The sequence below is a fragment of the Pristiophorus japonicus genome, chromosome 7, assembly GCF_044704955.1.
Source record: "Pristiophorus japonicus isolate sPriJap1 chromosome 7, sPriJap1.hap1, whole genome shotgun sequence".
Classification (NCBI taxonomy): Eukaryota; Metazoa; Chordata; class Chondrichthyes; family Pristiophoridae; genus Pristiophorus; species Pristiophorus japonicus.
Genome location: NC_091983.1, coordinates 209205717 through 209227478, shown reverse-complemented (window position 1 = coordinate 209227478; position 21762 = coordinate 209205717). Strand labels below are relative to the sequence as shown.

General features: G+C 45.3%; 1 protein-coding gene across 1 annotated transcript in view; it reads left to right on the top strand.

The window, feature by feature from the left end:
• The window catches only part of LOC139266932 (fibulin-7), a 64156-nt gene that overhangs the window by 5488 nt on the left and 36906 nt on the right, over positions 1–21762 (top strand). The window contains exon 2 of the mRNA XM_070884566.1: positions 13403–13562. Coding sequence (XP_070740667.1) covers positions 13403–13562 — 160 coding nt within the window. The remainder of the gene's footprint in view (positions 1–13402; positions 13563–21762) is intronic.

The window sequence follows — 21762 nt, the reverse complement described above, 5'->3', positions numbered from 1 at the left end:
TTACCGCACAAGACCCCACTCGCTCACTGGGGTCCCCCCCCTCCCCACTGAACTGCTCATGAAAAGGGTGCTTAAGACACCCTGATTTACACAAACAGGTAGAGAGCAGGCAGCTTCAACATATCATGATCATGCAAATTTGTCACGCGAAATCGAGATTAATGATCTTGTATTTGTGTTAAACTATGGACAAGGTCCCAAGTGGGTTCCTGGCACTGTCATGGCCAAAGAGGGGAGTAGGGTGTTTCAGGTCAAACTTTCAAATGGACTCACCTGCAGGAAACACTTGGACCAAACCAAACTCAGATTCACGGACTGTCCAGAATAATCCACAATAGACTCTATCTTTTTCAACCCCCCAACACACACACAAGTGGCAACTGACACCGCGGTTGACCACGAAGCAGAACCCATCACCTGCAGCAGCCCAGCAGGACTCACCACACCCAGCAGCCCGGCAAGGCCAGCTGCGCAGCAGCCCAGCGAGGGCCCAACAAATGACTCACCAAAACCAGCATTTGCACCGAGACGATCAACCAGGGAAAGAAAGGCCCCAGATCGACTCACATTGTAAATAGTTTCACTGTTGACTTTGGGGGGGGGGCGAGTGTTGTTATATATGTAAACCTGTAAATATCTTGTTTAGCCACAAAAGGCTCATCCCCTGGAATCCCAAGGGTTCCCACAATCCCTTGGGAGCACCTGTACATAAGGAGGCCTCACAGGTTGGAGAGGCACTCTGGAGACCTGTAATAAAGGACTACGGTCACACATTACTTTAAGCTTACAGTATCTGGTCAGATTCTTTGTTCAAGATATAACATGAAAGTATTGGTAGCAGTAACCATCACACAGTCCTTGTGGAGACGAAGTCCCGTCTTCACACTGAGGACACCCTCCATTGTGTTATTTGGGATAGATTCAAAACAGATCTAGCAACTCAAAACTGAGCATCCATGAGGCGCTGTGGGCTATCAGAACCAGCAGAATTTTATTCCACCACAAACTGTAACCCCATGACCCAGCATATCCCTCACTACCATTACCATCAAGCCAGGGGACCAACCCTGGTTCAATGAGGAGTGCAGACGAGCATGCCAGGAGGTACCAACCTGGGGAAGTTACAACACAGGAGACATGCATGCTAAACAGTGGAAGCAGCATGCTATCGGCAGAGCTAAGTGATCCCATAACTAACGGATTAGATCAAAGCTCTGCAGTTCTGCTACATTCAGTCGTGAATGGTGGTGGACAATTAAACAACTAACAGGAGGAAGAAGCTCCATGAACATCTCCATCCTCAATGATCGCCTAGCCCAGCACATGAATGCAAAAGACAAGGCTGAAGCATTTGCAACCATCTTCAGCCATATCGGCATCCTCCTGAGGTACCCACCATCACAAAAATAGACTTCAGCCATTTCAATTCACTCCACATGATAGCAAGAAATGGCTAAGCGCTTTGGATACAGCAAAGGCTATGGGCCCCAACAACACTCCAGCTGTGGTACTGAAAACTTGTGCTCCAGAACTAGCCATGTTTCTAGCCAAGTTCTTCCAGTAATGCAACACTGGAAAAGTACAGCTGCAACAAAGTGGAAAATTGCCCAGGTATGTCCTGTCCTCAAAAAGCAGGGCAAATCCAATCTGGCCAATTAACGCTCCATCAGTCTACTCTCAATCATCAGCAAAGTGATGGAAGGTGTCTTCGACAGTGCTGTCAAGGGGCGCTTACTCACTAATAACCTGCTCACCGATGCTCAGTTTGGGTTCCGCCAGGACCACTCGGCTCCAGATCTCATTACAGCCTTGGTCCAAACATGAATAAACTGAATTTCAGAAGTGAGGTGAGAGTGACTGCCCTTGACATCAAAGCAGCATTTGACCAGGTACAGCATTAAGGAGTCCGAGTAAAATTGAAGCCAATGGGAACTGGGGGGAAATGTTACCACAGGCTGAAGTCATACCTAGCACAAAGGAAGTTGGTTGAGGTGTTGGAGGCCAATGATCCCAGTCCCAGGACTTCGCTGCAGGTGTTCCCCAGGGCAGTGTCCTAGCCTAACCTTCAGCAATGATCTTCCCTCCATCATAAGGTCAGAAATAAGGATGTTCGCTGATGATTGCAGTGTTCAATTCCATTCGCAATTCCTCAGATAATGAAGTAATCCATGCCCACAAGCAGCAAGACCGAGCTTGGGTCGATAAGTGGCAAGTAACATTCACGCCACACAAATGCCAGGCAATGACCATCTCCAACAAAAGAGAGTCTAGCCAACTTCCCATAACATTCAATAGGATTACCATCGCTGAATCCCCCACCATCAACATCATGGGGCTCACCACTGACCAGAATCTTTACTGGACCAGCCACATAAATACTGTGGCTACAAAAGCAGGTCAGAGATTGGGTATTCTGTGTTGAGTGACTCACCTCCTAACTCCCCAAAGCCTTTCCACCAGCTACAAGGCACAAGTCAGGAGCGTGAAGGAATACTCTCCACTTGTCTGGAGGAGTGCAGCTCCAACAACACTCAAGAAGCTCGACACCATCCAGAAAAATGCAGCATGCTTGATTGGCACCCCATCCACCACCTTCAACATTCACTCCTTCCACTACTGGCGCACCATGGCTGCAGCGTGTACCATCTACAAGATGCACTGCAGCAATTCGTCGGCAGTGTTTCTTCGACAGCACCTCCCAAACTCACAACGTCTACCTAGTAGGACAATCAGCTGCAAGTTCCCTTCCAAGTACCAGGCCATTGTGACTTGGACATATATCGCCGTGCCATTGTCATTACTAGGTCAAATTCCTGGAACTTGCTACCTAACTGCACTGTGGGAGTGCCTTCACCACACAGACTGCGGTTCAAGAAGAAGACTCAACACCACCTGCTCAAGAGCACTAGGGATGGGCAATAAATGCTGGCCTTGCTTGGAGGTGGTGGTACTCCCATGGTGCTGCTGCCCTAGTCCTTCTAAGTGGTGGAGATCACGGGTTTCGGAGGTTCTGCTGAAGAAAGCTTGGCGAATTTCTGGAATTCATCCTGCAGATGGTTGCACACTACAACCATGGTGTGCTGGAGGTAGAGGGAGAGGATGTTTAAGGCAATGGATGGAGCCTCCTCAGTTTGCACTTTTGCTGGAAATATTTTTTCCTTATTTTCCACAGGCTGGATGTAATTCTTTTTTTAAATTCGCTTGACAGGATCATCCTGACTCAGATCTCCTGACCTCTATCTGCAGATTTCTTCCTGGTCTCTCTTTCTCTTCTTGGAACATAGGAACAGGAGTAGGCTATTTAGCCCTTCAAGCCTAACTCCATATACCCGCCGTTGCCCCATATCCCTTAATACCATGGTTAACAGAAATCTATCAATCTCAGATTTAAAATTAACAATTGATCAAGCAGCAACTGCTGTTTGTAGATGGGAGTTCCAAACTTCTACCATTCTCCTGAAAGATCTGGTACTAATTTGTAGGCTACGTCCCCTAGTCCTAGATTCCCCAACCAGTGAAAATAGTTTCTCTCTTCCGTATCAATTCCCCTTAATAGCTTGAAAACTATGATCAAATCGCTCCTTAAACTTCTAAATTCCAGAGAATTCAACCCTAGTTTGTGTAATCTCTCCTCTAACTTAACCCTTGGAGTTCAAGGCCAAATTATCAAATTAAGGTTTGGTGCCCAGAATTGAACGTAGTACTCCAGAGCTTTATATAGCTGTAGCGTGACTTCTGACCCCTTCTATTCAATCCTCTAGATATAAAGGCCAGCATTCCATTAGGTTTTCTGATTGCTTTTTGTACCTGTACATGACATGTTGATGGTCTATGTACATGGACCCTTCCCCCCTGAGTCTCTTTGGACCACCATGGTTTCTAGCTTTTCACCATTAAGAAAATATTCTGATTTATACTTTATAGATCCAAAGCAGGTGACCTCACACTTGCCTACATTGAAATCCATTTGCCACAGTTTTGCCCATTCACTTAATCTATTAATATCTCTTTGTAATTTTATGCTTCCTTTTACTTTTCTTCTCTCTGCTTTCCATACTCTATCCCCAATTTCTCCCCTCCTCTACAGAAGATGTTCGCTCTTGATACATCATCGACTATCGTCCTGTACATCCCCTGAGTACAAGCCTGGTCAGTGTGTAGCAGCAAGCTATTTTACTGTGCGGGACAACACATGCAAGCCCGATCCTGTCTTCGACTAACATACACACATGCACACTTCCCAGCCGGGACAAGTGGAAAGCATTGGAATGGGGGAAATCTGGCTGTATTTCCTCTCCTCAGTCTGGTGGTACTAAGAACATAAGAAATAGGAGCAGGAGTGAGCCATTCGGCCCCTCGAGCCTGCTCCGCAATTCAATAAGATCCTGGCTGATCTGATTATTGACTCAGCTCCACTTCTCTGCCCACTCCCCATAAACCTTTACTTCCTTTAATTGCTCAAAAATCTGTCTATCTCCACATTAAATATATTCAATGACCCAGCCTCCACAACTCTCTGGGGCAGAGAATTCCATAGATTTACAACCCTCTGAGAGAAGAAATGTCTCCTCATCTCAGTTTTAAAAGGGTGGCCCCTTATTCTGAGACTATGAACCCTAGTTTTAGTTTCCCCTATGAGTGGACATATCCTTTCTGTATCCACCTTATCGAGCCCCCTCATTATTTTATATGTTTCAATAAGATCACCTCTCATTCTTCTGAACTCCACTGTGTATAGGCCCAGCCTACTCAACCTATCTTCATAAGTCAACCCTCTCATCTTCAGAATCAACCTAGTGAACCTTCTCTGAACACCCTCCAATACAAGTATATCCTTCCTTAAATACGGAGACCAAAACTGTACGCAGTACTCCAGTGTGGCCTTACCAATACCCTGTACAGTTGTAGCAGGACTTCCCTGCCTTTATATTCCATCACCCTTGCAATAAAGGCCAATATTCCATTTGCCTTCCTGATTACTTGCTGTACCTGCATACTAACTTTTTATGTTTCATGCATAAGTACCCCCAGGTCACTCTGTACTGCAGCACTTTGTAATTTTTCACCATTTAAATTATAATTTGCTTTTCTATTATTTCTGCCAAACTGAATAACCTCACATTTTCCCACATTATACTCCATCTGCCAAATTTTTGCCCACTCACTTAGCCTGTCTATATCCCTTTGCAGATTATTTGTGTCCTCCTCACAATTTGCTTTCCCACCCATCTTTGCATCATCAGCAAACTTGGCTACATTACACTCGGTCCCTTCATCCAAGTCATTAATATAGATTGTAAATAGTTGAGGCCCTAGCTCCGATCCCTGTGGCATCCCACTAGTTAGCGTTTGCCAACCAGAAAATGGCCCATTTATCCCTACTCTCTGCTTTCTGTTAGCCAATCCGCTATCCATGCTAATATATTACCCCCAGCCCCGTGAGCTCTTATCTTGTGCAGTAACCTTTTATGTGGCACCTTATCGAATGCCTTCTGGAAATCCAAATACACCCCATCCACTGGTTCCATCTTATCCACCCTGCACGTTACATCCTAAACGAACTCCATCAAATTTGTCAAACATGATTTCCCTTTTATAAAACTCTGTTGACTCTGTTTGACTGTATTATATTTTTCCAAATCTCCTGCTACTGCTTCCTTATCAATGGATTCCAGCAATTTACCAACAACAGATGTTAGGCTAACTAGTCTATAGTTTTCTGCTTTCTGTCTGCCTCCTTTTTGAAATAGGGACATTACATTTGCGGTTTTACCACCATTATCCACTATTGATTTGTTTTTAGTGTCTTCTACCGTGAAGACTGATACAAAATATTTGTTCAACGTCTCTGCCATTTCCCTGTATTCCATTATTAATTCCCCAGCCTCATCCTCTAAGGGACCAACATTTACTTTAGCCACTCTTTTCCTTTTTATGTACCTGTATCTGTTTTTATAGTTCATTCTAGTTAACTTTCATAATCTATCTTCCCTCTATCATTTTTTTAGTCGTTCTTTGCTGGCCTTTAAAAATTTCCCAATCCTCTGGCCTCCCACTAGTCTTGGCAACATTGTATGCCCTTGTTTTCAATTTGATACCATCCCTTATTTCCTTAGTTAGCCACGGATGGTTATCCCTTCTCTTACAGTCTTTCCTTTCCATTGGGATATATTTTTGTTGCGAGTTATGAAATATCTCCTTAAATGTCTGCCACTGCTCATCAACCGTCCCATACTTAAGTTTATTTTCCCAGTCCACTTTAGTCAATTCTGCCCTCATACCTTTGTAGTCTCCTTTATTTAAGCTTAGGACCCTGGTTTGAGAACCAACTTTCTCACCCCCCAACTGAATTTGAAATTCAGCCATATTATGGTCACTCATTCCTTTACCACGAGATCTTTTATTAATCCTGCCTCATTACACAGTAGTAGATCTAAGATAGCCTGCTCCCTGATTGGTCCCACAACATACTGTTCAAGGAAACTATCCCAGATACACTCTATGAACTCTTTGTCAAGGCTACCCTGGCCAATTTGCTTTGTCCAGTCAATATGAAGGTTAAGATCGCCCATGATTATTGCCGTTCCTTTATTACAAGCCTCCATTATTTCTTGATTTATACTCTGTCCATCAGTGTAGCTATTGTTAGGGGGCCTATAGACTACACCCACCAGTGACTTTTTTTCCTTTATCATTCCTTATCTCCACCCAAACTGATTGAACATCCTGATCCTCTGAGGCAATATCATTTCTCACTAACGCACTGATCTCATTCTTTTTTTAAACAGTGCTACCCCACCTCCTTTTCCTTTCTGTCTGCCTCCCAAATTGTTAAATACCCCTGAATATTTAGTTCCCAATCCTGGTCACCTTGCAACCACGTCTGTATAATGGCTATCAGATCATACCCATTTGTATCTATTTCTGCCATCAACTCAACTATTTTGTTATGAATGCTGAGGCCAACTGTAACACTTCTCGTTTCAACCTGGCTGAAATCAGTTAACTCAGTACAGACCTGGGAGCTTCTTAGTCCGTATCACTGAAGACATATGCGTTGAGGGCATCTATTTTTCCATCTTCTGACCAGTCTCAGAATATCCAACCCTTGTGTGATAACCTTTCTGTTCACTTTTGCCCCTTCCACTGCTCCTTCTGTTGCTCATCATGTTCCCCATTCCTCAAGGTCCCACTGTTTACACCTGCTGGTTGCACGCATTCTCCTTTGTATCATTTAATTACTGCCCATTCTTATAGGAATGCCGTTTTGCCGCACTTCTCCTTTCTAATGCACGCGATCAACCCCTGACCTTGAACCCCTATCGGCGAGCTCTCAATATCAGCACTTCAGCTGATGTCAAACAAAAGGAATCCAATTAACGACTGCCTTACTATTCCTGGATGTAAACATGAACAATTTGCTTACTTTCTTATTTTCAATTGCCAATTTCATTTGTAAGTCCTCCACCATATTCCTCCACCACTTAAAAGGAAAGGTGTAGGGCGTGTGGTGCGTTAGAATGGATTTCAATCCAGCCAGGCAAACGGGTCAAAACTCTCTCTCTAATAGCTGCCAGGTATCTTAAATAAAATGAGTTTCATAGCGTTTTAACCTATCTGTCCACAGCACTGGCTTGTCAGCAAATCTGCTTGGCACAGACTCGATGGGCCAAATGGCATCTTTCTGTGCTGTACTATTCTATGATTCCATGAATTGAAATTAATTCAGGAATCCTGAAAGCTAGAAAGACCATAAAGATTAAAAAATCTAGGACACTCTGGTGCTTTAGTCAAATGTTGTTTTATAATGCTCTGTGAAGCACTTTGGGACCTTTTACTACTTTAAAGGTGCTATATAAATACATGTTGTTGTTGTTATTGTAGTGGCTGTGGCACTGACTGGAGTTTAACTGGATTGTCAGAGCAATGTACAATATGTTAATAACAGTAAATGGAGTTGAGTTTGTCTTACTGAAATCTACCCTGGGTTTACTAGTATAAATTGCCTGAATTACATATTCTGAGTTGGCACTAATCAGTGCCAGCCCTTAGTCCCATAGCAGCCATGTGCCAGTGTAAACTGCTGGCAAACTTGCTGCTGGATTTTGTCAGCATCTGATGCCACATCCTGCCCCGTACAGACAACCCACTGTCCTGTCAACCGCATCCTTCCTGCCATCTATTCTTGCTGTTGATATGGAAATGGCATTAAAAACAGCCTGTGCAAATACATGAGACAGAGGCAATGGTAATTTTTTTTCTTTTGGTGGTTTTCTTTCCCCCCCCACCCCCTCCACAAAAAGCCTCCCAGAAAACACAAAGGCTGCTGTGTTAATCAGTCCTCCAAAAAAGCGTTGGAAAAATGTCTGGTGATGAACTGAGATGAGCAAATTCACCATGAGATACGTGCAGATCTTCTGCTGTTGGAGCTGGTGTTGGGGAGCTGGGGAGTATTGGTGCTCGAGCGGGCAACAGATCAGGATTGAGGAGTTGATATTTGAGGATAGATAAACATTCTGGAATTTCACTTGATCGCGTTTCTGAATCTGGAAGTAATTGTGTTGAATTAATTCTGCAGAACGTTCAGTTGTTGTGGTGCAATCTGTGATTGAGCATATTGTAATTGGGCTCTCAAAGGAATTGGCGCAATGGCCCAAAGGGCCTTTCTATGTTTCAGCAGAGTTGTCTCCCGCTTTTCAGTGAAACCAGCAATTTTGTTAAGCGCCTAGAGACCACAGGTTGAATGTCGCTCCCTGTTAGGCTGCAGGGGAACCTCACTGACAAAGAAACCCCTGAGGGAGAGATAAGAAAATAAGAACATAAGAAATAGGAGCAGGAGTAGGCCATCTGGCCTCTCGAGCCTCCACAGCTCTGTGGGGCAGAGAATTCCATAGATTTACAACCCTGAGAGAAGAAATTTCTCCTCATCTCAGTTTTAAATGGACGGCCCCTTAATCTAAGACTATGTTCCCTAATTTTAGTTTCCCATATGAGTGGAAATATCCACTCTGCATCCACCTTGTCGAGCCCCCTCATTATCTTATAAGTTTCAATAAGATCACCTCTCATTCTTCTGAACTCCAATGTGTATAGGCCCAACCTACTCAACCCCCTCATAAGTCAACCCCCTCATCTCCGGAATCAACCTAGTGAGCTTCCTCTGAACAGCCTCCAATGCAAGTATATCCTTCCTTAAATACGGAGATCAAAACTGTACGCAGTACTCCAGGTGTGGTCTCACCAATACCCTGTACAGTTGTAGCAGGACTTCTTTACTTTTATACTCTATCCCCCTTGCAATAAAGGCGATTTGCCTTCCTGATTATTTGCTGTACCTGCACACTAACCTTTTGCACAAGGACCCCCCAGGTCTCTCTGTACTGCAGCATTTGGCAATTTTTCTCCATTTAAATTATAATTTGCTTTTCTATTATTTCTGCCAAAGTGGATAACCTCACATTTTTCCACATTATACTCCATCTGCCAAATTTTTGCCAACTCACTTAGCCTGTTTATATCTCTGCACATTTTTTGTGTCTTCCTCACAATTTTCTTTCCCACTCATCTTTGTATCATCAGCAAACTTGGTTACATTACACTTGGTCACTTCATCCAAGTCATTAAATATAGATTGTAAATAGCTGAGGCCCCAGCACTGATCCCTGTGAAATCCCACTAGTCAACCAGCAAATGACCCATGTTAAACCATCCTGAGAGCTACCCACAGCCATATGGTACACCGCAGTGCAGTCTGCAGATGCATCTTTGGGATCCGCAGCTCCAAAGCTAGTCTGAAGTTGTGGCTTCTGATGTTTGCTACAGAGGAGCACGGGATACTCCCAGTCAATGGCACCACTGCCAGGGAAGGAGAGCCTACGAGACGATAATAAAATAAGTGTCTTTACCAAAACAACAGGCAAAATTCTGCTGACTATTTTATTTTTTTCTGTGAAATTGTTAAAATAAATAGTACTCATCTTAATGTGTATGTGTGTATAACTTGCCTTTACATAGTGCTTTTAATGTAGAAAAACATCCCAAGTTGCTGCTCAGAGGCACAATCAGTCAAAAATGGATATCGCCAGAGAAAGCAATATTAGGATGGTGGTGACCAAAAGCTTGGTCAAAGAGGTGGGCTTTCAGAGCATGGGGCTCAGGCAGCTAAAGGCATCGCTTTCAATGATAGGACAAAGGGGAGGGGGATGGAGAAATTGCCAGACTCAGAGTAATGGAGAGTTTGGGTATGGAAGAAGCCGCAGGGCTGGAGGAGGATACATAGAGAAGGAGAAGAAAGCCATACATGGATTTAAACACAAGAATGAGAAAATGTTGGAGCTACTCAGCAGGTCAGGCAGCTATGACAAAGCGTCATTGACCTGAAACGTTAACTCTGTTTCTCTCTCCTCAGGCGCAGCCTGACCTGCTGAGTATTTTCAGCATTTACTGTTTATATTTCAGATTTCCAGCATCTACATATTTTGCTTTTGAATTTGAGGTATTGGGGGACTGGGAGCCAATGTAGGTACACAGGGAGAAGAGTGATGGATGAGCGGGACTTGATACAGGATAGGATATGGGCAGCTGAAGTTTACAAAGAGTGGACGATATGAGGAACTCAGCCAGCAGAGTATTGGAGTAATTAAGGCTGAAGGGGACAGCGATATGGACTCGGGTTTCAGCAGCTGAGTTAGGGGAGGAGGCAGTATACGATGGAGGTGGAGATGGAGGTCAGCGGTGGTCTTTGTAAAGGAGAGGATGTGGGGTCAGAAGCTCAGCTTGGGAATCCGAGGTTGCGAACAGTCCAGTTCATCCTGAGACAGTGGTCTGGGAGAGGGTTGGAATTTGTGACAAGGGTACGGAATTTCTGGTTGGGAGCCAAAGATGATGGCTTTGTTCACAATGTTTAAACTGGAGGAAATCAAGGCTTATCATAGAATCATAGAAATTTACAGCACGGAAGGAGGCCATTGCAGACAATCGTGTCTGCGCCGGCCGACCAAGAGCTATCGAGTCTAATCCCACTTTCCAGCTCTTGGTCCGTAGCCCTGTAGATTACGGCACTTCAAGCACACATCCAAGTACTTTTTAAATGTGGTGAGGGTTTCTGCCTCTACCAACCTTTCAGGCAGTGAGTTTCAGACCCCCACAACCCTCTGGATGTAGAAATTTCCCCTCAAATCCCCTCTAAACCTCCTACCAATTACTTTAAATCAATTCTCCCTGGTTGTTGACCCCTCTGCTAAGGGAAACAGATACTTCCTATCCAGTCTATCTAGGCCTCTCATAATTTTATACACCTCAATCAGGTCTCCCTTCAGCCTCCTCTGTTCCAAAGAAAACAGACCCAGCCTATCCAATCTTTCCTCATAGCTAAAATTCTCGAGTCCAGGCAACATCCTCGTAAATCTTCTCTGTACCCTCTCCAGTGAAATCACATCTTTCCTGTAATGAGGTGACTAGAACTGCACTCTAGCTGTGGCCTAACTAGTGTTTTATACAGTTCAAGCATAACACCCCTGCACTCGGCTAATAAAGGCAAGCATTCCGTATGCCTTCTTAACCACCTTATCTATCTGGCCTGCTACCTTCAGGGATCTGTGGACATGAACTCCAAGGTCCCTTTGTTCCTCTACACTTCTTAGTATCCTACCATTTAATGTGTATTCCCTTGCCTTGTTAGCCCTCCCCATGCATTACCTCACACTTCTCCAGATTGAATTCCATTTGCCACTTTTCTGCCACCTGACCAGTTCATTGATATCGTCCTACAGCTTTCTTCTTCATTATCAACCTCACGGACGATTTTAGTATCATCAGCAAACTTCTTAATCATAACTCCTACATTCAGGTCTAAGTCAATGATATATACCACAAAAAGCAAGGGACCTAGCACTGAGCCCTGCAGAACCCCACTGGAAACAGCCTTCCAGTCACAAAATCACACATCAACCATTACTCTTTGCTTCCTGCCTCTGAACCAATTTTGGATCCAACTTGCCACTTTGCCCTGGATCCCATGGGCTTTTACTTTCGTGACCAGTCTGCCCTGTGAGACCTTATCTAAGACTAGGTATTGGACAAGCAGTCTGACAACAGAAAGACAGTGGAGGGGTCAAGACAAATGTTCCCTTTAACCTGTGCGGCTGTGCAACGCCCTGACATTCCTGCGTAGCTGGCTCACCGGCTTTTATGTGGGAAAAAATGCACATGTGCAGTATTTTGAATGGGCTGGCAAACCCTTAAAGGGACCACGCACCCAAAAAAAATTAAAGGGAGCTTTGGTCAAGAGAGGTAGTGAAGAAGAAGAACTGGGTGTCATCAGTATACATGTGGAAGCTGATTCTATGGGCTAGAAATTGTATTGGCTCACCGCCCGGTTTCTGGGCGATATTGGCCATTTTGCCTAGCTGAGTTACGCTGGCGGTTTCGAGGTACCGCTGTGGGGCGGACCGCTGGCATGCACCGTCACAGATCGCCATGGCGTGATATTTGTGACCCGTAGGTAAATATAAAATAAAACGCCCACGCCCACGAGAATCAGCGGAGCTGGGCGGTAGCTGAGTAGCTCTGAAAGAAAAAAGGTAAATAATTGTTTTTTTACTCATTATTTTAAAATTCTGTTGTGGTGATTTAAGTTAAAAGGGCCCTGAGAATCTTTTTATGATTTTTTTATATTCTGTTTTAAAAAATATATTTTTATATTTTTTCTCCACCTAGGCCTAACCCGCAGCCTCGGGGTAAATTTTATTGAATTTTTAAATTATCGCCCATTTTTTTTTTAAGAACTGGCCAATCGACCCTAAATTCCACTTTTCCGCCAAGAATCGGGGTGCAGCGCCCAATTTTTTCACTGGGCGGATTTTTTTCTTTTTTGGGGGTGAAGTTTTCGCCGGCAATTATCTCGGGAATCTTAGCGATCTTTTGGGCAGCAATCAGAAAATTCTAGCCATATGTCCTTGGATGATGTCACCTGGGGCACCATATAGGTGAGGAAGAGGAGGGGCTAAGAATAGATTCTTGTAGGACTCTCGAGGTAATATTTTAGGGATAGTAAGAGAAGCTATTTCTGGAGGTAGTCTGGCTACGATTAGACAGGTAACAGTGTAACCAAGCATGCCCAACCAGCAGGACAACGGAGGAAGGTGATGTGGTCAACCGTGTCATAGAGTTTTACAGCATAGAAACAGGCCATTCAGCCCAACTGGTCTGAGCCGGTGTTTATGCTCTACACGAGCCTCCTCCCACCCCTCTTCATCTAACCCTATCTGCCTATCCTTCAATCCCTTTCTCACTAATGTACTTATCTAGTATCCCCTTAAATGCATCTATGCTATTCGCCTCAACTGCTCCTTGTGGTAGGGAGTTCCACATTCTCTAATTCACTCTTATTTTCATTGTGTAGGGTTGCCTGAACAGACAAAAGGTCCTAATTGCCATCCGACAAATGCAACAATTCCTAAAAGGACAGGAAAACCGTTTTACTGATGGGATCCGCAACATGAAAGCCAAGCTCTCTGCCTTACAGATGTCAGTGACCAAATTGACTGCAGACCAGCCCACAGGTACGTTACCATCAGCCCCGAGTCAACAGAGGCCTATTTCTCCAACACTTGACTAGAAAGTTGTACTGTTTCACCTACCTACCGATAAGGTTAATTTATGACTGGAACCCTTGTGCAAATCTGGGCAGACATCCTTGTAAGCTGCCCAATGGGAGAAGTGCAGAGTCAGCATGGATTTACGAAGGGGAAGTCATGTTTGACAAATTTGCTGGAATTCTTTTAGGATGTAATGAACAGAGAGGATAATGGGGAACCAGTAGATGTGCTGTATTTGGACTTCCAGAAGGCATTTAACAAGGTGCCATATAAAAGGTTACTGCACAAGATAAAAGTTCACGGGGTTGGGGGTAATATATTAGCATGGATAGAGGATTGGCTAACTAATAGAAAACAGAGAGTTGGGATAAATGGTTCATTCTCAGGTTGGCAATCAGTAACCAGTAGGGCACCAACTATTTACAATCTATATTAACGACTTGGAAGAAGGGACTGAGTGTAACTTAGCTAAGTTTGCTGACGATACAAAGATGGGAGGAAAAGCCATGTGTGAGGAGGATACAAAAAATCTGCAGAAGGGCATAGACAGGCTAAGTGAGTGGACAAAAAATTGGCAGATGGAGTATAATGTTGGAAAGTGTGAAGTCACGCACTGTGGCAGAAAAAAAATCAAAGAACAAGTTATTATTTAAATGGAGAAAGATTGTACAGCGGGACCTGGGGGTATTTGTGCATGAAACACAAAAGGTTAGTATGCAGGTACAGCAAGTGATCAGGAAGGCCAACGGAATCTTGGCCTTTATTGCAAAGGGGATGGAGTATAAAAGCAGGGATGTCTTGCTACAGTTGTACAGGGTATTGATTGGTGAGGCCACACCTGGAATAGTGCAGTTTTGGTTTCCATATTTACGAAAGGATATACTTGCTTTGGAGGCAATTCAGAGAAGGTTCACTAGGTTGATTCTGGAGATGAGGGGGTTGAGTAGGTTGGGCCTCTACTCATTGGAATTCAGAAGAATGAGAGGTGATCTTACCGAAATGTATAGGATAATGAGGGGGCTTGACAAGGTGGATAGAGAGAGGATGTTTCCACTGATAGAGGAGACTAGAACTAGGGGGCATAATCTTAGAATAAGTGGCTAGCCATTTAAAACTGAGGTGAGGAGAAATTTCTTCTCTCAGAGGGTTATAAATCTGTGGAATTCGCTGCCTCGGAGAGCTGTGGAAGCTGGGACATTGAATAAATTTAAGACAGAACTAGACAGTTTCTTAAACGATAAGGAGATAAGCGGTTATGGGGAGTGGGCGGGGAAGTGGCGCTGAATCCATGATCAGATCAGCCATGATCGTATTAAATGGCGGAGCAGGCTCGAGGGGCCGTATGGCCTACTCCTGCTCCTATTTCTTATGTTCTTATGTTCTTGAATCCGACAAAAGTTAAATAACGTAACTTTCAAAAAATCCCAAACAAAGAGATCCACCATAAAGCAAGGCTAAGGCTAATGGGAGCTGCCCCATTTAGTTCTGTGGGACCCGTGAATCAATGGTTTCAAACATTCAGGCAGTCTGATCGAGTGGTATTTCAAAGGGGGCAGGCTCACTCTTTACCACCTCTTGAACGGCACCGTTGGGCTCCAACTCCCAATTACCTTCCAAAGTTATGATTGACTACAGGGGCTTCTGCCTCTGGCCAGACTGACAGATCCCTGGCAGAACGCGAGTACGCTAGTTGCAAGCCTGCCCATAAATAAACTTACGGATTCAAACCACTGTAACCACCGCCATCCTGGGGGACATGCTGGTTGCTGACCTGTCTTTGTTTACTGAAGTGGGTGTGAAATGTCTTGAGCCAGAACATCCACAGCTGGCACAGGGACAATGGGCCGAATGGCCTCCTTCTGTGGTCTATCATTCTATGGTTCTTGAGAAGTCAAAGGAAAAGGACAAAGGAATTTGCAGTGGCGAGGAGACAGTGAGACAAAGATGTGCCACTCCCTCCAACATTGCTGGTGTCACCCTTCATTGGGCAGGCTCGTGAGTGCAGGCTTCTGAACTCTCAGCGAGAGGTGCTCCTGAGCAAATAGTCAAGGGCCCTAAAGTTCTGCGTCAACTCAAGCACCCTCTCTGCATTAAAAATGGACCAAATTCTGTGGTATGAGAATGTCGTTTCTGCAGCAAATCTGTTCAGGATTTGGGAACATCCCAATCTCAGTATGATAAATATATATTTTCAAAATACTGTACAAAAACATCAGTGAACTGGTGGCTGTTTAAAAAAAATGTTTTAAAGCAATTTGCTTTATTTTGCCTCTATGCCAAATGTACTGCTGAGGCGCTTGCAGTAATAGCTGTGGTTTAACACGTGGCTGTCTCAGTGAGCAATGTGAGATAGTTAGGTGATACGTGGCAATGGTAACCAATGCCCAGTGGATCCAAAAAAAGTCCTACGAAGAGAACAGTAGTGTAATGGTTATGTTACTAGAATAGTAGCATTGGTGGTACTTCTCCAGCGCTTTGAGATGTCTGCTGTATATGGTCCAGGTCAAGAATATAAGAACATAAGAAATAGGAGCAGGAGTAGGCCACCTAGCCCCTCGAGCCTGCTCCACCATTCAATACGATGGCTGATCTGATCATGGACTCTGCTCCACTTCCCTGCCCGCTCCCCATAACTCTTTATTCCCTTATCGCTCAAAAATCTGTCTATCTCCGCCTTAACTATATTCAATGACCCAGCCTCCACAGCTCTCTGGGGCAGAGAATTCCATACAGCTCTCTGGGAGAAGACATTCCTCCTCATCTTAATTTTAATTGGGCAGCTCCTTATTCTGAGACTATGGGGCTAGAACCTGCACTTTTTTTTGCATGCTTGACGCCCACGTAACGCCCATTTTCCCGCTGAAATGATGTAGAACGCCCAGATCTCGCCCATTTAGCCATAAAATGGAAACTGACGCCCATTTTTCAGAAACTTATCGGCGAGTGTTACTTTCCCCATGTGCTTAACGCCGGGAAAAAATATTACCGCCCGCTCACTTTTTTTGGGCGGAATCAGCAGAATGGGCAAAATGAACGGCCATAATATCACCCGACGTTAATTTCCGCGCTGATTTAACGCCAAGATTCAATAATACTGCCCGCCCACTTTTTTTGTCGTGAAGAGCATATTTACCGAAACTAACGCCCAGCAGATCGCCCAGCGTCAATTTCACCACCTCGCACACATATCACCCACAATATCGCTCGACCAAAAAACCACCCACAAAAAGTGGAACTGCTCTGAACGAACGCCAGTGGTGTGGCTGGCATTTTTTAAATCCCACTCTTACGTGAGGAACTGATGTGTGTGTGCAGCTCAAACATCAATGGTGCCCATCACCTTGGTGCCAGTTAAAGTTTACGTTGATTGAAATTAAGTTGTATTTAACCCTTTCATGTTAAGGAATTACCAGTGTGTAACGGTGCAGCTATCTGAGACAATGCGCAACAAGGTTATGTTCAATAACAAAAATTTTATACCAACATTGGTCTGAAATCATAAGCATCACAGGCAAAATCACCCAACCCCCACTCACAACTCACTTTTTCCACCATTTACATAAATCACATGGTCAACATGTCCAGCAACACAGAATGCAAAGGCAAAGCAGGAGCATAGTCCCCAGCCGCCATACATTGCAACAAATTGCACACACCCAGATGGAGATATAACACAGCCATCACCTGCGGACATGCACCTCACTTTCCATCCCCCCTCCACTTCTTCTCCCCACCTCTATCCCTTCCCCTCCTCGCTCCACAGCGCCTGGCCAAGGAGCTCCTCAGGCAGTGCCTCATTGCGGGGGGGGATGAAGGCAGATGCGGTCATTGGACGGGTACGGGAGCGGAGGGTGCCGAGGAGGCAACATCCTCTGATGCAGAAGCAGGACCTTGGTCCTTGCTCTCATCTGCTCTCATTCGCAGTGGTGGTGCGGAACCTAGGGGTGGAGTGCCGCGCTCGGGGACCACTGGGAGGCCTGTGGCAGCAGTGTTCCTGGCTATCGCATTGAGGGACTCCACCATCTGCGGAATGTATGCGGTCATGGTGCCGGAGATGGTGGCCAGCTGTCAGGATATGCCCCCAATACTTTATTGAGCTGGTCACCAATGTCTACAGTCCTCCTGGACAACTGTACCATCTCTCCGCTGTTATGTGGTGCTCGTGGAACAGACCTGCCGCGTCCACGGGACATCCGCGGGGTCGGCGCCATCCTGGGGACAAATGGGGTGTCCTGTGACGGGTTGCTTGGGGCTGGTACCTCCAGAGTGGAGGCTGGAATGACCGGAGGACCACTAGATGGCCTTGGGGTGGAATGGCTTCTGCAGTGTGGCGATGCAGGTTCCTTGAAGTCCGCGCTCTCATCCTTGGAGAATAGACCCAGTGGATTGACGGACGAGAATCGGAGCTCCTCAGCACCATAAAAACATAAGAACATAAGAAATAGGAACAGGAGTAGGCCATATTGGAGTAGGCCCCTGGAGCCTGCTCCACCATTCAATAAGATCATGGCTGATCTGATCAAGGACTCAGCTCCACTTCCACACCTGCTTCCCATAACCCCTTATCCCCTTATCGTTTAAGAAATTGTCTATTTCTGTCTTAAATTTATTCAATATCCCAGCTTCCACAGATCTCGGAGGCAGCTTATTCCACAGATTTATAACCCGCTGAGAGAAGAAATTTCTCCTCGTCTCTGTTTTAAATGTAGGATCGTCTGCCGACTCCTGCCCAGAGTTCCCACCTTCTGGCCTCTGTGGTCTTGCCTTGGGACGCGTTGCTGGCTGAGCTGCAAAACACAAATGAGGTTATTAGAGGAGAAGGGGATGCTAGGGTGACAAGGTGAGTCCAGCGCTACACACAGCATATGCATGACAAAAGCACCACAGACATCATCATCAAAATCATTGCAAACATCATATTTCATGACCATTAACACATTTGCATTGCAATGATTTTCATTAGGCCATCATTATTTCTATGACAGTTTTAGAAATCATCTATCATATATGATTGTTCGGATATGAGTGGGTGTGGCTTCTGTTGACTTTACATCACGCAGTGGTGTAAGCTTTACTCACGTGGCATCACTTCAGGGTCTGCAGATGCTTCCGTGGCTGTCCGGGTGAGCTTCCCCACGAGTGCGAGCACCCGCTCCTCCATCTCAGTGATGTCGCTCGGACCTCATTGTTGATAGCTTCTTCTGTAAAAGGTGACAGGATGACATGGCATGAGATCATTGCGTGATATCATTGCTAGGTACTGTCACATACATTGATACAACACATAACCGACAGATGTAATCATGATTATTATGATTATCATTGTTTACCTAAAGACGTACACCATTACCGCAGGCTTTGTGTAAAACATTCCCGGTAAAAGTGAAAGACCTCACATCTGCTGATAGTCACTCATGACTGTTACAAATCAAATTATATAAATACATAAGTACATTTAAATCAATGTAATACTTACTCTTGCGGATCCCACAAGGTCGTTCCATCGTTTGCGGCATTGGTTGCCCTCACGCACCTCGTTGGTCACCGACAAGACCACCTCTGCTATCTCGGTCCATGTCTTCTGGTATGCCTTTGGGGTGGGCTTCCCACGCCCTCCCTGTGTCAAATCACCCCAGCGTAACTCGACCTCCTGCAGGAGGGAGGCATTTGCCTCGTCCGAGAACCTCCTGGCTCTTTTGTGCCCTCCAATGTGCTCCTTCCCCATCTCACTGCTCTCTCAGTGTCAGTCTCCATAGCGTGCTGTGATGCCGCCTCCTTCTCTCCATTATAGGCCAAAGTCGGTCAAATATGTCGCTGGTAACAACTACATTTTGATTGCCTACTTGCTGTGAAGCTCTAAAGTCTCCCTCCTTCCTCCCAAAGCAGCCACACCATACCCAGAAACGTTTTCAGTCTCTCTGAGCTCCCTCTCTCGCTGTCTCCTCTTCTGTGCATATTATGATGACTCTTGACCTCCAGAATCACGGGAATCGAGTGTCGCCATGCCATTGCTAAGGACGGCCACACTTTACGGCAGAAGATCAAAAAAATTTAACACTACCGCCCATTTTATATCGCTCGCGGTAACGCCCATTTTCAAAAGTGGAAACTAGGAGCGTTGAGAATGGGCGAGAAGCTGGCGATCTGAAAACCCTTTTTTAATGCCCATGCCAGAAATAACCACAAAAGTGGAGGTTCTAGCCCAAGGTGCCCTAATTTTAGTTTCCCCGATGAGTGGAAATATCCTCTCTCCATCCACTTTGTCAAGTCCCCTCGTAATCTTATAATCTTTCTGTACTGCAGCTCTTTGCAATTTTTCTCCATTTAAATTATAATTTGTTTTTCTATTTTTTCTGCCAAACTGAATCATCTCATATTTTCCCACATTATACTCCATCAGCCAAATTTTTGCCCACTCACTTAGCCTGTCTATATTCCTTTGCAGATTTTTTGTGTCCTCCTCACAATTTTCTTTCCCACCCATCTTTGTATCATCAGCAAACTTGGCTACGTTACACTCAGTTCTTTCATCCAAATCATTAATATAGATTTTAAGTAGTTGAGGACCCAGCACCAATCCCTGCGGCACTCCACTAGTTACTGCATCAGCAAACTTGGCTACGTTACACTCAGTTCTTTCATCCAAATCATTAATATAGATTTTAAGTAGTTGAGGACCCAGCACCAATCCCTGCGGCACTCCACTAGTTACTGTTTGCCAACTGGAAAATGACCCATTTATCCAAACTTTCTGTTTTTTGTTTGTCAGCCAATCCTCTATCCATGTTAATATATTACCCCAACCCTATCAACTTTTATCTTGTGCAGTAACCTTTTATGTGGCATGTTATCGAAGGCCTTCTGCAAATCCAAATACACCACATCCACTGGTTCCCCCCTTATCCACCCTGCTCGGTGGGCGGGTATCACTACTGCCCTGTAGACCATAAGCTTGGTGCCAGATTTGAGGTCCTGGTCATCTAACACTCTCTTCCTCAGGTGACCAAAAGCTGCATTGGTGCACTGGAGGCGGTGTTGGACCTCGTCATCGATGTCTGCCCTTGCTGATAGTAGGCTCCCGAGGTATGGAAATTGGTCCACGTTGTCCAGGGCCGTGCAATGGATTTTGATGACCAGGGGACAGTGCTTTGTGGCAGTGTCCAGCTGGTGGAGGACCTTTGTCTTACTGATGTTTAGCATAAGGCACATGCTTTCGTACACCCCGGTGAAGGTGTTGACGATGGCTTGGAGTTCGGCCTCTGAATGTGCGCAGACGCAAGCGTCGTCCGCGTACTGTAGCTCGATGACAGAGGAGGGGATGACCTTGGATCTAGCCTGGAGGCGATGAAGGTTGAACAGGTTCTCATTGGTTCTATAATTTAGTTCCACTCCAGCGGGGAGCTTGTTGAGAGTGTGATGGAGCATTGCAGCGAGGAAGAGCGAGAAACCCAGGAAGATCAAGGAAGATAGAGCCACCAACGATGTCTCCGCAAGATCCTGCAAATCCACTGGGAGGACAGATGCACCTACATCAGTGTTCTCGCTCAGGCCAACATCCCCAGCATCGAAGCACTGACCACGCTTGAACAGCTCCGCTGGGCAGGCCACATCGTCTGCATGCCTGACACGAGACTCCCAAAACAAGCGCTCTACTCGGAGCTCTGACACGGCAAGCGAGCCCCAGGTGGGCAGAGTAAACGTTTCAAGGACACTTTCAAAGCCTCCTTGATAAAGTGCAACATCCCCACCAACACCTGAGAATCCCTGGCCAAAGACCGCCCAACGTGGAGGAAGAGCATCTGGGAGGGCGCTGAGCGCCTCGAGTCTCGTCGCCGAGAGCATGCAGAAAACTAGAGCAGGCGGCGGAAGGAGCGTGCGGCAAACCAGGCTCCCCACCCACCCCTTCCTTCAACCACTGTCTGCCCCGCCTGTGACAGAGACTGTGGTTCTCGTATTGGACTGTACAGGCACATGAGAACTCACTTTTTTTTAGAATGGAAGCAAGTCTTCCTCGATTTCAAGGGACTGCCTATGAGAATAGTAATCCAGAGGCCTGGTTTAATAATCCAGTGGAAGTGAGTTAAAATCCTACAGTGGTTCGAGAATTTGAATTTAATTTAAAAAATCTGGAAATAATACTCTGGTATCAGTAAAAAGTGTCCAT